The following is a 17,226-nucleotide window of genomic DNA, read 5'->3' on the forward strand; positions in this document are numbered from 1 at the left end:
TGACGGTCACTTCTTGATACACTTTCACACTTTCACACACACACAAAAACACACACACACACACTCTCTGGACAGCCAGCGTGACCTTTGGCGTGACCCTGGCATGTCACAACCCTGTGATGCATGTGTCACTTCTTCTCTGCCTCTGACCTTGGCGCTCACGTCTCTGTCACCCAGGCAGAGCAGACACACACGCCCTTGTTTCTCTTGTTGCACCTCACTGCACACAAAAACAACCACTAGTCTTTCCTGTCAACCAAATATACTTCCTATTCCAAGTTTATTTTATTAGATATGTGGAATACGGCTGACAATTAATTATTCATCTGGCTATTACTTTTTGGGTTCATCGCTTTTAATCATTTCATCTAAAACAATTTAATATATGTCTGACCAACCATCCAAAACCCAAAGTGACAATATATATATATATATATATATATATATATATATATATATATATATATATATATATATATATATATATGTATAGTATCTATCTATCTTTTAAAATGACTTAAACAATTAATCTGTCATCAAAAAGTTGGGTTAGGGTTAGGGTTAGGGTTAGGGTTAGAGAGAATAGACTCTGAACAGAACATACAATATATATATATATATATTAAGATATATATATCTGACTGTAGCACAAGGGGGCCTAACTAAATCAAGCAAACAAAAGAAACAGCTAAAAAACAGCAATGTGGTTTAAAGTAGCGAGGAGATATGTGCTTATTTTGGGCCACAATTCTGTATGTATGTGTGCACCCGTGTGTACTGTATGTGTGTTTAGGTGCTTTTTCCTCTTAGGTGTTTTTCTATTAGACCCGTCAGAGCCGGAATCGGTGCTTTATTGAGCATTTTATTGGAGCTGTGGACAGATCAGTCGCCCATCAACCTTTCATCGACCAATCATGTGCAGTGAGGGGAGGGACCTGGGAGGTCTGGCAGAGACGGACACTCGGCAGGGGAGGAGGTGGGGGAGTCGGGTGGTCACTCACTCATCACTTGGATGCAGTCCGGCACTCAGTGTGTATATGTCTATGCATGTGTGTGTGTGTGTGTGTGTGTGTGTGTGTGTGTGTGTGTGTGTGTGTGTGTGTGTGTGTGTGTGTGGGACAAGAAAAGGGTCAGTCACTGGTCACCAGATGGTAAATGTTTGGGCTGGACCACAGCAAGCAAGAAAAAGAGGGGGACAGTCTTTTTACTCTCTCTCTCTCTCTCTCTCTCTCTCTCTCTCTCTCTCTCTCTCTCTCCTCCTCCTCACGCGCTCACACACACACAACACACCATGAGAGTGATGGGTGATAATGGAGCAGACACTAACAAATCTGCACCTCTTGGCCAGGGGCCTTGACTCGGACTCAGAAAGCCAGACAGTCTGTCCAACTCATAAGCCCAAGTACAACACACCACTACATACTCAGCAGACAGAGGGACCAGTGACCCTTACTGTACGCTGCTCAGTTTCCAGAAGCACTCATTTGTTGTTAAATTACATTTACACCAGTGGAATTCATGCGGTTAGCTTGTACATGTATAAGCCATTGCTTTGCACTGCAGGAGTCGGGTGAGTTTTAAATACAGCGAGCTGAGTAGGACCTTGTCACTGTGTGTGGCCTTACAATGTGCAGGCTACTGCTGCTCTGGATATTAGTTCTTCTGTATGTCTGGCTATTAAATACCAATCCCCAGCCACACACACACATACCACTTCCCTTCCAGTCTCAAAGTCAGGGACATAACAGTTTTGGCTGGCAGTATTGTGTGGGCCACAAGAAGGAGAGAAAAACCAACTGTTCTTTTTAGGTGAAACCTTCCAGCTGGAGACAGAGGAGGAGGAGGAGGAGGAGGAGGAGGAGGAGGAGGGGGGGGGGGGGGGTAGAAACAGGCTTTTGCCAGGACAACCGAGGAGCGAAGCTGTTTTGAAGGAGCAGTTGTGACCGAGTAAAAGGTGTGTTGTCGGGTAAAGGAGTGGGTCAATCACACAGAGAAGGGAGACAAGAAAGTGCTGCGTGAACAAAGTGAAGCAGAAAGAGAGGAAAATCATTGCTTTGAGCAAGAAGAGCGAAGCACTCGCTCACTCCCTGAAAGAGTTTGAGGGGGAGAAGTTCCAACAACGAATTTGTAAAACACAGAAAAAAGGAAAGAAAGTAGAGAAGCGCGAGCAGCTGGACTTCTTCTGCTAATTCAGCACTTTAACAAATCAATGCCACTTGAGGAGTACTATACGCACCCTGAGCTCAGCTCGACACATCAGCGAGAGGCGTGTGTGTGTGTGTGTGTGTGTGTGTGTGTGTGTGTGTGTGTGTGTGTGTGTGTGTGTATGCGCCTGGAGGGTTGATGATGTTGGCGTGGGGTCATCCACAGTAGTCCACATTAAGGTCCAGTAATGTGTTAATTTATAACTCTATCACCCCAGACGTGTGCATTATCCATCTGTGTCACACACTAGGCCTACTATATCTATCATCCAGAGGGGGGAAATGGCCAATCCAGAGAGATTAAGCCACGAGTCGCACAATTTCCTCTTTCTTTTCCCTTTGGCCTTATCTATCCCCCTCTATGTCCCGCACCCCTCTCCCTTTATCCTCATCTCCCCAGGTCAGGGTGATCAATTAGGGCTTGACAGACTTCTCAGTCCTGCCTGACCACTGGAGCTCCAGAGGCCCTGCGGACATCACTATCTACCCAGAGACGGAGCACTTACACTGGGCTTTAACACCCTCTGTCTCCCCTGGCCCTGGAGGCCTGTACGTATGGCTGTTAGGATATCAGTGTTCAGAGATTGAATTACACTTCACCGTGACCTTTGTGAACTCAAAACGTGTCATCACTTACAGCAGATTGACAAAGTAGATTGTAATATAAAGAACGTAGATTTGTGTGTGTGAGCCGAGAGGACAAAAATTGGCTCCATTTGAAAAGGCCCTTGACGCGTATAAGTCAGTGACACATAACGCAGTCTGTCATAACACTGCAGGAGCTGCAATTTCACAGGTTTCCACCAGAAATTCTGAACAATAATGTTGATATTTTGCAGGAAAGTATACTTTTCTCCTGTTTAGGCAATATATTACGCTTGTCAAAACATGCAAACAACATACTGTATTTCTTGAGTAAACAACGGCTCTGTGTGTGTGTGTGTGTGTGTGTGCGTGTGTGTGTTCGTGTGTGTGTCAGTTTGTCTTTGTGCGGGTGGCTCATGCTCTCTTTGTCAGTAGCAGCAGGCACTAATAACACACAGGGGGAAATGATCAATACTCACCCTCTCTATTCAATTTCACAACATCACTACTATCACCGGGGACACACACACAAACAAACACACACACACACACACACACACACCCACATAAAGTCGGGCACACATGTTGATGTAAAACACACGGGTGTGAATGTAAAACAAAGAGCCTTTGACTAACAGATGTAGCCAGAGGGCTGGCTAAAGCAGGAGAATTGGCTTTTGGTGTGAATGCGAGCGATGCATTAATATTTATTTTGTTAGAAATACTCCCCTCTATCCTAAGAGAGAGGTAGTGGACATGAGATACAGAGGCTAAAGGAGGGGCGATGGGGGGGGGTTGAGCGGGTGATAGGAAAGACAAGCAGGCAATTCCACCTTTAAAGAGTGCAACAGTCATCACGAGAGGAGAAAGGGAATCTGCCCATTAAGACTAAGTGGATGTCTATTAGATCATGGAGGTAAGGAGGTGGGCATTTACCATCAGTCCAACTCACAAACAACCTTGTCTGCCCCTGCATGCCAACAGCTAATGCAGAGCCATCGCGTTGACATCATTTGAAGTTTCTCATAAAGTTAAGAGAGCTTCTTTAGTTGTTTTTTTTTTTTAAATAAGTGGCTCTAAACTGTAAAGGAAATTTACACATTCCCTATTTAAAAGTATTTACTGTGCGAGAGTCTGCCATGGACGTCACCTCTGCGAAAATGAAGGCAATTAAAAGACTATCAAAGTCACCACCCAGTCCTATGAGATCAAACAAACCCTGTGCCCTCTTTCTACTTCTCTCCCTGTCTGTCCCCTTTGCTCTCCCCCCCCCCCCCCCCCCCCCCTCTCCCCCTTCCTCCCCAGTGTGAACCCCCCCGTTCTTATCACTGCGGTACAGTTAATCCTCACTCTCTCCTCCTCCTACCATCGCGGTGTCCCTCAGGGGGTACGCGAGAGGCTAAAAGGAGGGAGCACATTTGCCACTTGCCTGCGACACATAATACGGAGCAAGCAATCAACTTTGGCTTGACATGTATTTGCTCATCTCTGGGACACACACGCACGCACACACTCCCCCCACCAGTGCTGGGAAATTGAAGGGTGAGGGTGGGGGTTGGAGCGAGGGAAGGAGGGGGAGCCTAAATTAACACTTGACATTCAATACGGTCAGGTCCTTAATTGGCCGGGGCCTTCCTGAGAAGGCAATTTCCTATTCCCCAAACTGCCCCCGCACTGCGCCATGTGCCAGTGTCATCTGTGTATGTGTGTCTACGTGTGTGTGCGTGCGTGTGTGTGTGTGTGTGTGTGTGTGTGTGTGTGTGTGTGTGTGTGTGTGTGTGTGTGTGAGGAAGAGAAAAATTGGACCTGTGTGTAAGTATGTGCCAGAGAAAAACTGAGACAATGAGTGTATGCATATATCTGTGTGTGTGTGTGTGTGTGTGTGTGTGTGTGTGTGTGTGTGTGTGTGTGTGTGTGTGTGTGTGTGTGTTTGAGCCCGGGCCCTGTCCTGAGAGAGGCCCTCTGGTCCCTTCCCTCTCTCTAATGAGGCTGGATGAATTAGCGCTACGTGACATGATTTGAACAGTGGTGCCCCCCCCCCCCCCTCCCACTTCCCATCTTTCCCTCCCTCCTCTTTGTCCTTCTCCCCTCCTCATCCCCTGCTTTTTTTTTTTTTTTTCCCTTCCTTAAAGCAGTGACAGGCATCTGGTGGCCGAAAAAATGCCAGGAGCAACCCCGCGGCTCTCGCCATTGTGCGTGCTGCTGCTGCTTTATGCCACGGATACACACACACGCAAACACACCTCGATGTTGCACACACAATAAAACACTTTCGTCTTCCGCCCGTTCCTTTCCCACTCACGCATAAGCAGACTCACTTGCACTTCCCCGCGGATCCAGTTACACTTGATGTTATTACAGCTTTCAACCTGAGAGGTATTAGGCTTCCTTTAACAGATCTGACAGCATTTACAACACAGGCAAGTCGACGCCTCTAATCGCCTCTGTGACTTCAGCCTATTACCAATTGATCTCAAAGAGAGCCTCCTCCTCACCTTCTGACTGATGCACAAGCTGCCGGCTCCTTTTCCTCTTCTTTGTCATAATGCGCTATCTTTCTTTGCCGCTATATCCTGTAAACGCGACTGCTCTTTAAGTGCTCTCGTTTCACATTGTTACTGCAGTGAATCTCTCTTCTGACGTTTGTGTTATTTATGTTATTAAGTTATATTTGGTCGCCCATTGATTTGGCCTCACGAGGCCCCCGTTTTAGCCACAATCAAGATGCTAAATGTATCAGCTTTATGGTGGTGCAGAAGAATAGCAGTAATTCTGTGTGATAAATCCCTTGTTGCCACGCTTTACAAATCTAAACTGATCAACAAGCTGTGAAGTAATGGCCTGGATAAAGGAAACAAAAGCTCCCAAAAAAAATGTGTTTTGTTTTTTTGTATTCGGAGGAAACATATCAAATGGATTAAATGCTATGAAATATTAAATGCCAGTCAGAGTCACACACATCATGCAGCGAACGGGGCTCCAACAAAGCACTTATCGCTGAGTGCGTTTCCCGACAATGGAAGAGGCGGCTTAGACCATTTACAGGGAAAACATCAACATAGAGAAAGCAAGTATATACATGTGTGTGTGTGTGTGTGTGTGTGTGTGTGTGTGTGTGTGTGTGTGTGTGTGTGTGTGTGTCTCAACAACACAAAATACATATTTTAACACACACTGAAAAACAGAGCTTTTTTTCTTTACAAGACTTCTCACTTTGCTCCGTCCTGAAAGCCGTCACTATCAATTGCACAATGAATGTCACGAGAGGTGGACGCCCGACAGTGTGCGGTGCCAGAGGTCACGCACGGTGGCCTCCCGCCTCTGGCTGGTTGCCGCGGATACAGGGTCAAACCAATTCATGTGTATCACGGTTCGGCTAATTAGATCATTTGTGACTTAATTGACGATATAGATTGTTAGAAAGTGAAGCGCAATGCTGCTCAATATGTCATCTGCTCATATGCAGAGAGGTTCAATTCAGCAGTGTGAACAGGTATGCTCGGCGACAACACACACACACACACACACACACAATGCCTCTCCCAGCCCACACACACACTGTGGTATTTCATTGCTCTGTGTATACACACACACACACACACACAACACACACTCACGAAAACAAAAAGCCACCCAGAGTCTCAGTTTGCCAGAAAAACACGAGCTGTGGGATGCCAAGGCAGCTGCATTTAACAGTGGCCATTAAATGTTATTAATCCAACAGCGCAAACATCTTTACAAAGTCAGCACAGAGAGCAAACAAACGCTTACACATGTTGCTTTAACACTTTGCTCACAACAAAAAGTAGCTAATGAGTTAAGACTCAAGTTTCTTTTTCAGAAGGGTTTAAAATGACAACATAGTTAGGAAGCAATTTACACACAAAGACGTGTAAAGAAGAGGTACAATAAAGGAGTGTGTGAAAGCAGGTATCTATGCCTGTAGGACTGAATGTCTTTGTGTGTGTGTGTGCGTGTGTGTGTGTGTGTATGTTGGCTACAAGCCTACCCCAGTCTGTACCACTAGCCTCCCTTCTCCAGAACCTCCCTAAAATCCTCCCTGGGCCTCTAGCAATCAAATCTCCACGGTGAGCTGGAGTCAGAACAGAACAGAGCGGAGAGATAGACGGAGAGTAAAACATTGCAGCGAAAAAGACCGAGAGGGAGAAATGAAACAGAAAATAGTGTGTGTGTGTGTGTGTGGGGGGGGGGGGGGGGGGGGATCCTCACACAAACACAAAAGCCAAAGAGTTCAACGTATGCATTAAGAGATGTAACGTATGTATTCTTCAGCTCTCCTCACCTCACATTTGAACTTTAGACATGAAATCACTGTTACCTGTAAAACCTTTTCTTTGCACAACAACTTTGGTAATTTGCCAGCACAACGAAAATGCCTGCAAACACACACACACACACACACACACACACACACACACACACACACACACACACACACTTAACAGTACATGTCGGATTAGCAGGCGAAAGAGATGGAGTCCACTGTGAGCCCTGAACAAAATTACCATAATTATCCATAACCATAAATAAGCCTGATGATGATGATGGTTTTAACAATAATAATAGCAATTCACCCTGAGTGCTTTTTCAAATAACAGTGACAGCATTAGCCACACCGCCAACAGAAAGAAATGAAAGGCTCGGTGCCTTGAGAGCTCTTCTTCTCTGCCACTGCTGATGGGGCAAATTGGCAGGCAGAGCGAGCAGACGGGGGTCCTTAAGACGGACGTAAAAATAGAAGGCTGTCAATTTTTGCCCGTTGTCCTGGCGCGGCTCCAAAGAAAACAAAATAACAGGAGTTGAGGAATAACAGGAAAAGGGAGAAGCCGTGGTGAAAGTATGCCCAAGTTCCTGTCACTTAACACAGGTCACACCTAATGTCACCTTCCTCTGGACACAGGACGGGAAAGAACAGCCTCTCACAACAATGTCTCTGCCATGTGGCCATGTCTTAAAATACTACAGAGAAAATGTATAGGTTTCCTCTCACTCTCTCCGTCTCTTTATACTTAAGTCAATTACGTGTGCTGGTCCTCTCTGCCGGTGGCGATCTCTGGGTCACCGAAGCCAACGTGGGCCCATCCCAGCTCAACACCCCCGTGACCCCTGGTACTGCCACTTCACACACACACACACACACACACACACAGAAGACACGACTATACTTCAACCCTTTCATAACTGCCTGGACCTTGGTGACAGCTGCTGCATTCCTGTCGTGTCACAGTGTGTCTGTGTGTGTGTGTGTGTGTGTGTGTGTGTGTGTGTGTGTGTGTGTGTTGCTGCCCTGGCCCTGTGCTTATGTCCCCCTCATTATCCAGTGGCGGGGTGGTGACATCCTGAGCGACTGGCCCTTCAAACACACACTTCCTTTTCACACCGGCGACTTCTTCCCACTGCAGGAAACTACCCAAAGACAAATAACCAAGAGAAGCTCTTTTGAATGAAGAAATGCAGAAAATGACCGAAGGAGAAAACAGAGAAAGGAGTCGTGTTCAGTTGCTGAAACAGCCAGCAGGATTGTTTTTAAAACAGCAGTGGGGGAGAAAAAGAAACTAAAATATAACCAAATGCAAAAAAAACTGCACAAATATAAAAAGAAATATAATTACTATGTATTTCCTCTATTTGTATTATTCTACATCTTTGTCTCACTGCAGTGAGGGTCTAATCACATGCCACACACATGGCTGAGTTTACTAAAGCCCTGTTAAGCTGCCACACTGAGCACTATATTCATTTAAAACAAATCACACCAACACAACAGCCTAAAATATCCCATGAATCTCCTTAATGTTACACGTTTACATTTCTATTCAGATTACCGCCGCGTTATTGATTATTTTTGTCGAAAGCAACTCGCATAATAACAGTAAATAAAGAAGAAGAAGGAAATAAATGTCTTTCCTTGTACATGCACATGCCCACAGGACGAAGAGGAGTCTCTGGGAAAGACTCAGCTCTAGTAGATTTCACCACTCAGCCCTCTGATAAGAGCAGAGCAGATGGTCTCTGCATTTCTATCGTTCCTCAACACTCGCGCACACACACACACAAAGCGCACAGCGCGCTGCCCTGCCAGACATATGATAAAGAAAGCCTTTTGACTTCCATGATAGTGTCTCTACGTTCTGTATCCTTCCCATTATACAGGCATTCACCATGGCGGTGAGGCGGCCGTCTCCTCAGGAAAAACAGGAAACAGCTGACATAGAACCCGTGAGTGATGCTCACATGATGCTTATTGATCGCTGGTTGCCCCGGGTCTCGCACACAGAGTCAGGGTCGGTGCTTTACCCATAACGCCTGTCCTGCAGGGCATTGCTGCACGGCTACAGAGGTTACCGTATGACCCGGGACACACATGATCATGGCCATGTGCGGGGTGGAATTTTATTTTTTTTGGCAAGATCATGCATGTGCTGTAAAGATAAAAAAAGTCAAAATGGATTTTTATAAAAAAGGCTATAATAGTAAGAGATGGTGAGGCAAAGCACGGAGGTGTGTGCACGAGGAGTCTGCACGGTCTCACATTGTATTACTCCAGAAAACCAAACAAATAAATGATTGAATTAAAATCACAGATATGGATTTTTATCCACTTCAACATGTTCTGTAGCTGTGCTACCGTATATGGAGAACATCTTTTATTAAACACCGAAACAAATAATATTCATGTATTTTTAAGATTTCAATAAAATATCAAAGGACATGTTTGGCGATGCAAGCAAAAATAAATAAATTAAAATGATTCAAGAAGCTAGTAAGTTAAAAGTAAAAATGTTGCGGACGTCATATCTCCCTGGTTGGTGCCTGGGTAAATATAGTGGGGACCACAGCATGAATGGGACCTTGTACATCCTCCTACTTCATCAAACTAGATGGGTTCTTAATAACACACACACACACACACACACACACACACACACACACACACACACACACACACACACACATACAGTAAATGTACTAGTAGCTGCAGCCACCTTCCCACTCACTTCTACTCTCCCATTTCTGGGCTCTCTCTTGCAGAAATAATGCTGCCTTCAGGAAACACTCACATCATCATCGTTGCATATGCACAAAGACAGAGAGAGAGAGAGATGCCCGCTGACTGAATGCCACAGTGGCCTTTCTCAGCGCTTGCTTATGTTATCTGGACACTCTGAAAAGGCCAGTAGCAATAGTTGCATTAAACAGTGTAATAGCCAACCACAAGTTTACAGTGAGGGCTAGGTGCTATCGGTTGGATCTGCTGAAGAAGTAGCTTTAAACTTCTCCAAACAGGCTGATTGAGAGGCACACCCAGTCACTTCCTCCTGTTGAAGAAACAGCGTGCTCCTTCTGACACTTGTCCTCGTGTCTTATTATAAGCGGTAATCCTAAGTGGCCCTTTGTTACACAGGTTCAATCTCAAGAGCCCCTTTTTGTGAAGACGGAAGCTGGGGAATAAAACAGATTTTGAATGTGGTGGACTGGTGGTGGAGATAGTTTTAGGTAGGAAAGACAGTCGAGAAGAAGAGATTTAAAAAAAAATAAAAAAAAAGGAGGGGGGTGAGGTGTTGGGAATAGGAAGAGGGAAGGAAAAGCGAGTGAGAGAAGACGAGGCAGTGAGAGACAGAGACGTAGTAGAAGAAGAAGATATAGAAAAAGTAGTAATGGGGGAAGTGGTGCGTGTCTTTTCTGCAAATCTCCTCTTTCACCTCTGCTCTCCTCCAGCTCTCCAGCCAAGGCCAGCCAAGAGACACTTCACCTCGCACCCACACACACATGGAGCCAGAGCCAACACACAGAAACACACACTCTGAAGGAAAGGACACACACCCACAAAACTGCACATGCTCTCTCTCTCTCTCACGCACGCACACGCACACACACACATGCACACACACACACTTACACAACTGGCATACGAGTATTTAGCCACCCACTCAGAAAAATAAATGGCTAAAGCACAGACACAAACGCCTCAACGCACATACGTAAACTTCAGTGTCAGAGCTCACACACACACACACACACACACACACACACACGCACACATGACACCAGATACACGTACGTATAGGAATCCATATGCCCCGTGTGCAACGACCCATCAAAGACAGACATGGAAATAATAACAGTTGAGTGTAACGACACACACACACATTTACTGACTGTGGATAATTCTACACATATGCATCAAATCACTGCCTCCCAGTCACACACAAGGGCGAGAAGCAATGCATATGCACCACATATGCAACATGCATCACGCCTGTACCCCACTGGGCAAAACTACGTGCACACGCACACTCACCACTGTAAGTGTATCAGTGTGTTAATAGGCAGATTAGCGCGTTCTGTGATCTGCACTGAAGAGGATAATATCAACCTCATTTCTTCAGTCAGACAAAACAAAGCAGAACATGTTATTCCACTAATACGTCTGTCATCACGTCCTGAGAGCTAACAGCATTCAGAGGTTTAACACACACAGACAGGATTGTATAGGCTGCAGTGCTTTAACGAAATATAATAGAGTAAGGGGAAAATCAAGCAGCATGATGGTGAAATGTATCAAAACAAAAAGTACATACACAACACCAGACACAGAAATAAAGAGAGAAAATATTAAAGAAAGATGGGATTCAGAGTAAATATTTAGGGTGGATTTTTTTCATATTCATATTTTCAGGATCAATGCCAACAATTAGATTCTTTAATAAAAACAGGCATTTCTAATTTTCTTTTTTTATTAAGGTGGAAGAAAATAAGGCTAACATTACTGAATAAAATGCATAAATATGTGTTGTAATACAATCCTTTGCAGCTTTTTCTTTTCTTTTTTGAATCTTAAAATGTGCAAATGCATGATGTGAAGGAAAGGAAAATAATGCAGGCCTGTGTGCCTGTTTTCATTTACAATACAGAAATATTTTTCTTTTTTGAAAGTGTCAAAAATGCATGTGCAATTTAAAGAATGCAAAAACTTATTTTTTTTTTAGGGCAATGTTTATTATTATTGCTAATATTATTACTGTCTAAAATTCTGCATTTATTCCTATATTATATTTGCACATTATAAGCCCTTGCATTGGTATACAAGTGTCCGTGTGAGAGGCAGCAGACAGAAGCTGTAATGCCTCTGCACCTCTTCCAGAGTCCAAATGTCGCACTTCAAAGAAAGCCGCGTTACTTGTAAAAAAAGAAAAGGGAGAGGATATTTTAAAGATAGTTTGGGATTGAAGACATACCATGATTTTCTCTCTCTCCGAGCTCTGCTGTAAGCCTGGGTGGCAGCACCAGATCCTCATGTGGAGGTTAAGGCACGTTTTTTTTTTTTACGAGTTGTTCCCACGTTGCTCCGACTTGAAGCGGAAAAGAAAAATAATAAAATAAAAAAAGACGCGGCCTACGGCTGTTGTATTGTTAAGAAATTATCCCTGATGAACCAATTAGGCTCGTGGTATCACTTAACTCCGGGGTTTTTAACTTGCAAGGGTCGATATTCATAGCCACGCATGTACAGCAGCGGGTCAATTAAGGCTCCAAATATTATCACTCCGTAATGCCTGGGAAATAACTCAACTCCTTAATTAATGTTTGTATTTATTTCCTCCATAAAAACAATTATGAAAGTTCCCTCTTGCAGTGTTTTGTAAAAAATGTGCACCGATTTCTGAACATTAGGAAGCTGAGAAAATAGGCAGTATTTATCGAATCCATTTCATTGATTTCATTTAAATTGCATGCTGTTCGTGTTGTTTCCTGTTGACACATTTGCGTGGATTATGAAGGTTGTGAATCTCCTGCTATGTGGCGTAGGGGAGAAAAAAAAAATCAAGTTTCTTCTAAGATTAAAAGCCTATTAAGGCCTGTTATGAAAGGTGTAAATTATTCGCTTGCAGTCGTGTCTTAATCGCCACTGTCGTTAATTTCGTTAGTTTAGAGGAACACGCAATAATAAAAAGCGATTGCATGTACATAGGTTATCAATATGCAATCTTAACACCCCAAACTTAATAAAACATAAGAACAATTATTTATCACACCTTTATTTTTCATCTGTTTCTCCAATTTGTAACAGGATCCCCTCTAGCCAAATATTATGGAGGGAAATATGTCATAGTCTTAAAAACATCTAAGGTTAAATGGAAGTACATTCATTTATACATTGTGAAATAATTCACAATTGCAGGCGAAATATAAAATACGTGAAAATGTCTTGAATGTAGAAATATACAAAAAGTAAATCAATACATTTCTGACATGGCATTCGTTTTCAAATTGACATTATGTTAGGTAGGTTTCTTTACGCTGGGGGAGACAGGTGCTGCTTTTTTTTTTGTGTTGCTTTATAAAACACAGCGAGGAGAAAGAATAACATCAGATTTCCTGATTCGTAATTTGATCCTTTCAAATCCTTTCTTTACTTTCATCGGTCACTGGTGTGCATGCACCGGGATGATCAGACACCTGCTGTAAACCAGGCACGAGCATATTTATAGTCATTTCAATCGCGACAGGAAATAACTGCATTCATGTTAAAGTCCCATTTTTCTCTTTTTCCAAAGCTTCTCCCTGTGTATGTTATTTACAAGGAATTTCCAAATGATTGCCAAATGTTTTGTCCTGGTGATGCCCTGCTCCTCTCCACAGCCGCATCTGTCCTAAACGCACTGCGCAGAGCTGTTTTGTGTCTCCATCGATCAGATGGAAATATAATTTGGCCTAACAACGATAAAATACCGCATCCCTCGTGTCACCTAGTTGATCTTTAAGGGAGAGAGTGGAGATTTTGAAACACGAGCCCATAACGCATTTCTCTCCTCCAACACCCCAGGGTGCGCCAGCCTCGGCAAACACAAAGTCATTATCGGTTAGATTCCAAGAAGGCGAGTCTGTCAAGGAACAGGCTTCCTTCGGAGAATTTATGTCATGCCTACTAAACATGGGAAGATGTCTTCTAAGTGGTGCGAGGAAGGATAAATAACAGCGAGTCCCACAGCTGATTATATTGAAACAACGGTGCGCATTTGTAAAAAGGATTGGGGATGCAAACGTGGGGTCCCAGCAGATGCTGAGCGCAGGGGCCCATCCACCTGCTTCATACCGGGAGAGGAAGAGAAGAGGAGCGCTCTGGCTCTTCCAATTCACTTATCAATAGTGTGTATGATCGCTTATTTAGGAAAGAATTAAGGACAGGGGCTTGTAAAAAAAAATATGATATTGAATGAAATGTGCAGTTATGCAATTAATTAATTAAAAAATAATAATCTTTTGGTAGAGGTTAGGCTGAGTGAAATGTAGAAACACACAATCATATCGGAAAAGATGCTTTTAGAAATGTGATAACCTATTCCATAATTTAGGGATGTGGAAATGTTAACACATCACTTTCACCTTCTCGATTACACCTCTGGGATTACAAATGTAACAAATAAAAAAAATAGCCTAAACTATACGGGCTGTAAATACCGTCAAGGTGACAGAATAAGTTTCTCATCATTTACAACAGAGAGCCGCGGCTGTTGCGCAAGAGCCGCTGTGGCCTGAGTGTGTAACAGCATGTGCATGGTACGGAGAGCTTGCAGCTCCCGCTATGATTAACTGCAACCTAACAACCATCGTCTTATCTTTACTGTCTCCCCCTCACACACGTGCGCGCACGAGAACGGACACACACACACACACACACATACACACAAACACAACACTCTCACTCCTCTTCCTTTTCCTTACCTGACATTTATCCCACGAAACCACAAACCCCGCGTCCCTTAAAATAACTCTGTTCTAACTTGGGCTGCTTGAAAAAAAATTTTTTTTTAAAGCTACTAAACAAGAGAGGAATTCAGTGTAACATCCACAATAACAGGCGAGACATGTCGGGAGGAAATGTGGACTTTGCTCAGCCGGTGCAAGCTATCCGTTATCATCATTACTTTTCCAGGCGAGCCTGTGTTCATTCACGGCTCCTCTGCTGTTCTGTAGCCGCGCGAGGGGCTTCCTGCCTCGGCCACATGAAGTCAATTAGCCGGTCCCAGAGGGGTGCCCCTTCCCGAGTCTTTATCGGCACTGAGGTTACCAAAACACTGCTATTGCTTGCTTTTAAACTCCACACCGCTCATAGACCAATTACGGAGCCCTAAGCATGTGTGTAACGAAACCGGACAAGGGATAATTCATCAAATGGTGAAATAAACGAATTATCAGATATTGTGCAAATTTTGCATTAAAATATGTGTTTTTACAAATGCCCAAAATATTCGATTTTTAGTTATTTTATTGGGCAGAGAATAACTCATGCATTCAATTAGTAAAACGAACACACACACACACACAGAGGCTGCATGAATGAAAACATTTCCAGGCATGGTGTGTGTACAACAACAACATAAAGACACACACACAACATCAAATCTGATATTTTCCAAAAGTGGGGGAAAAAAGTTATGCAAAGATTACATGCAAAAATGCAATTGCATGTAATCTGCTTAATTTGAAATATCACAAACAAAACATTTGGCCACAACCACCTACTGACACACACACACACACACAAGCACTCTCTGTTTTTCCACACACAAACCGAGAGGTAGTAGGAATCACAACAGCAAAAGTCTGAACATACGCCAAGAGAAGAAATATAAAAGTTAGGTCCTTGAATATAGAAAATTAATATAAAAAATGTGGAGAGAGTGAAAGAGCGAAGACACAGAGATGGAGATGATGAAGGGTGTGAGGCTGAGCTGACGTACCTGCTGGGACATTCTGTAGAGGAGGTTGCTGTCAGTGCTCTGCTGCTGCCATGTCCCCATGAAGCCCGGCTGCTCAGCACTAGGCGGTCTGGTGCTGAACTGCATGGAGCTTTCGCCTGCTCCCTCAGCGCTGCTGCTAACGATGCTAATGCCACCCAGACCACTTTTGCTGCTGCTGTTGCTGCTGCTACTGTGGCTACTGGAGGGGATGCTCGTGCAAACGCCAGCGGTGTCGGTGGGTCCGTTAGCCTTAACTGGAGGTGGCCTGGGCGGCTCCGGGTCTGTGCTGGGCTCTTGTGGGACTGTGTCGCACTCACTGCCTCTCACATCCAAGTCTGCCTCCTTGGACTTAGACAGAGAGAGGGAGAGACAGAGAGGGAGGGCATGAGGGATGTGGGAGTGTGAAGGAGGAGAGAAGGAAAAAAAAAGTCAGTGAAGGTGGGTTCTTTTGGGGTCGTGTTGCCTTTTTTTTCCGTCTCGCGCTGGTCCTGCTTCTCGAGAAGGATAACAGTGAGAGGGGAGTTGAGGGAGAAGATGTGTGTGTGAGGTTTCTTGGCAGCTCTGGTGGCGGAGGAGTGTGTGTGGAGTTAATTCTCAAGAAGAAAGAGAGAAAAGAGGGCAGTGAATTTCCTCGGGGGCCTCGTCTTGGACAGGGCAAGATGAGCGGTGCACTGGAGGTGAGGAAGATGGAGGTGATGAAGGGGGGGGGGCTTATGAGAAGCTCAGCAAGAATTGAGTTAAAGAAAAAAGAGGGGGGGTTATGGGAATTAGCGAGGAGGTGTGCATGATGCTGCCCGTGGCCTCAGTTTGTGCTTTAATCCATCTGTCAGTCATGTTGTACTTGGACATGGACCCAACACAAACACACACAGAGGAGCACATTTACCTGCGTGCACACATTCAGACATATTGTGCTCTAATATTAAAGGAATTAAAAAAAAAAAGTAGGAAAGAAAAAGTTGAAAAGCTTAGGAGCTCCCATCTGCACTTTGCAACACCGAACACATGTACACATAAGGATAACAACAAATCTATGCAAGCCTGTGTAATCCATGTAAATCATATGTTTTTGTGATCAGTGAGTCTTAAATGTAAAATGTATCCTACAATGTTAACCAAAAACAGCAGACAAATAACTACATTTGAAACAAATTTAAACAGTTTCACGCGAAAAATGTTTTGTTTTTTTAAGTAAACTAAATAAAATAAAACGTCCCATGAAAAGCATCTTATAAAGCTAACAGTTGAGCAAATACAATGCATGAATGTCTCTTACCATCAATTCTGTGCCTGTCCCAGCAAAGTGAAGATGAGGTGTGGGAGTGAGCCACCAGCTATCCAGCTCTCCCTGCCTCCCGTTTCTCTCTCTCTCTCCCTTTCTCTCTCCCTTAGCTACTCTCTCTCTCTCTCTGAGATTATGTCCCTCTCTCGACGTCCGTGCCGTGCCGGCTGTCCTCTCTCTTTCCTTCTCTCCCTGCTTCTCTCTCTCTCTCTCTCTCCCTGACTCCTCTGTACTCCGCTGCAGCCGCTGAGGAACTGAACTGAGCGCCTGAGTCTGTATGAATGTGTGTGTGTGCGATAGAGCGGGAGCGTGTGAGAGCGAGCGAGTGAGCATGTGTGTGAGCCGGGCCGGTGCGGGCTCAACTGAGTCAACTGTGCCGCTCCACTCT

At 44.3% G+C, this 17,226-nt stretch overlaps 1 protein-coding gene across 2 annotated transcripts in view; it reads right to left on the minus strand.

The window, feature by feature from the left end:
• bnc2 (basonuclin zinc finger protein 2) overlaps window positions 1-17,019 on the minus strand; it is an 88,649-nt gene extending 71,630 nt beyond the window's left edge. For both annotated transcript variants that reach the window (XM_029442462.1, XM_029442471.1), the window contains exons 1-2: window positions 16,833-17,019; window positions 15,557-15,904 (exon numbers count right to left, since the gene is read on the minus strand). In XM_029442462.1, the coding sequence (XP_029298322.1) occupies window positions 15,557-15,904; window positions 16,833-16,835 (351 nt within the window). In that variant the 5' untranslated portion in view covers window positions 16,836-17,019. The remainder of the gene's footprint in view (window positions 1-15,556; window positions 15,905-16,832) is intronic.
• Between the last annotated feature and the right edge of the window lie 207 nt (window positions 17,020-17,226).

This window comes from Cottoperca gobio, chromosome 1 (assembly GCF_900634415.1).
Source record: "Cottoperca gobio chromosome 1, fCotGob3.1, whole genome shotgun sequence".
In the NCBI taxonomy this organism is placed as follows: Eukaryota; Metazoa; Chordata; class Actinopteri; order Perciformes; family Bovichtidae; genus Cottoperca; species Cottoperca gobio.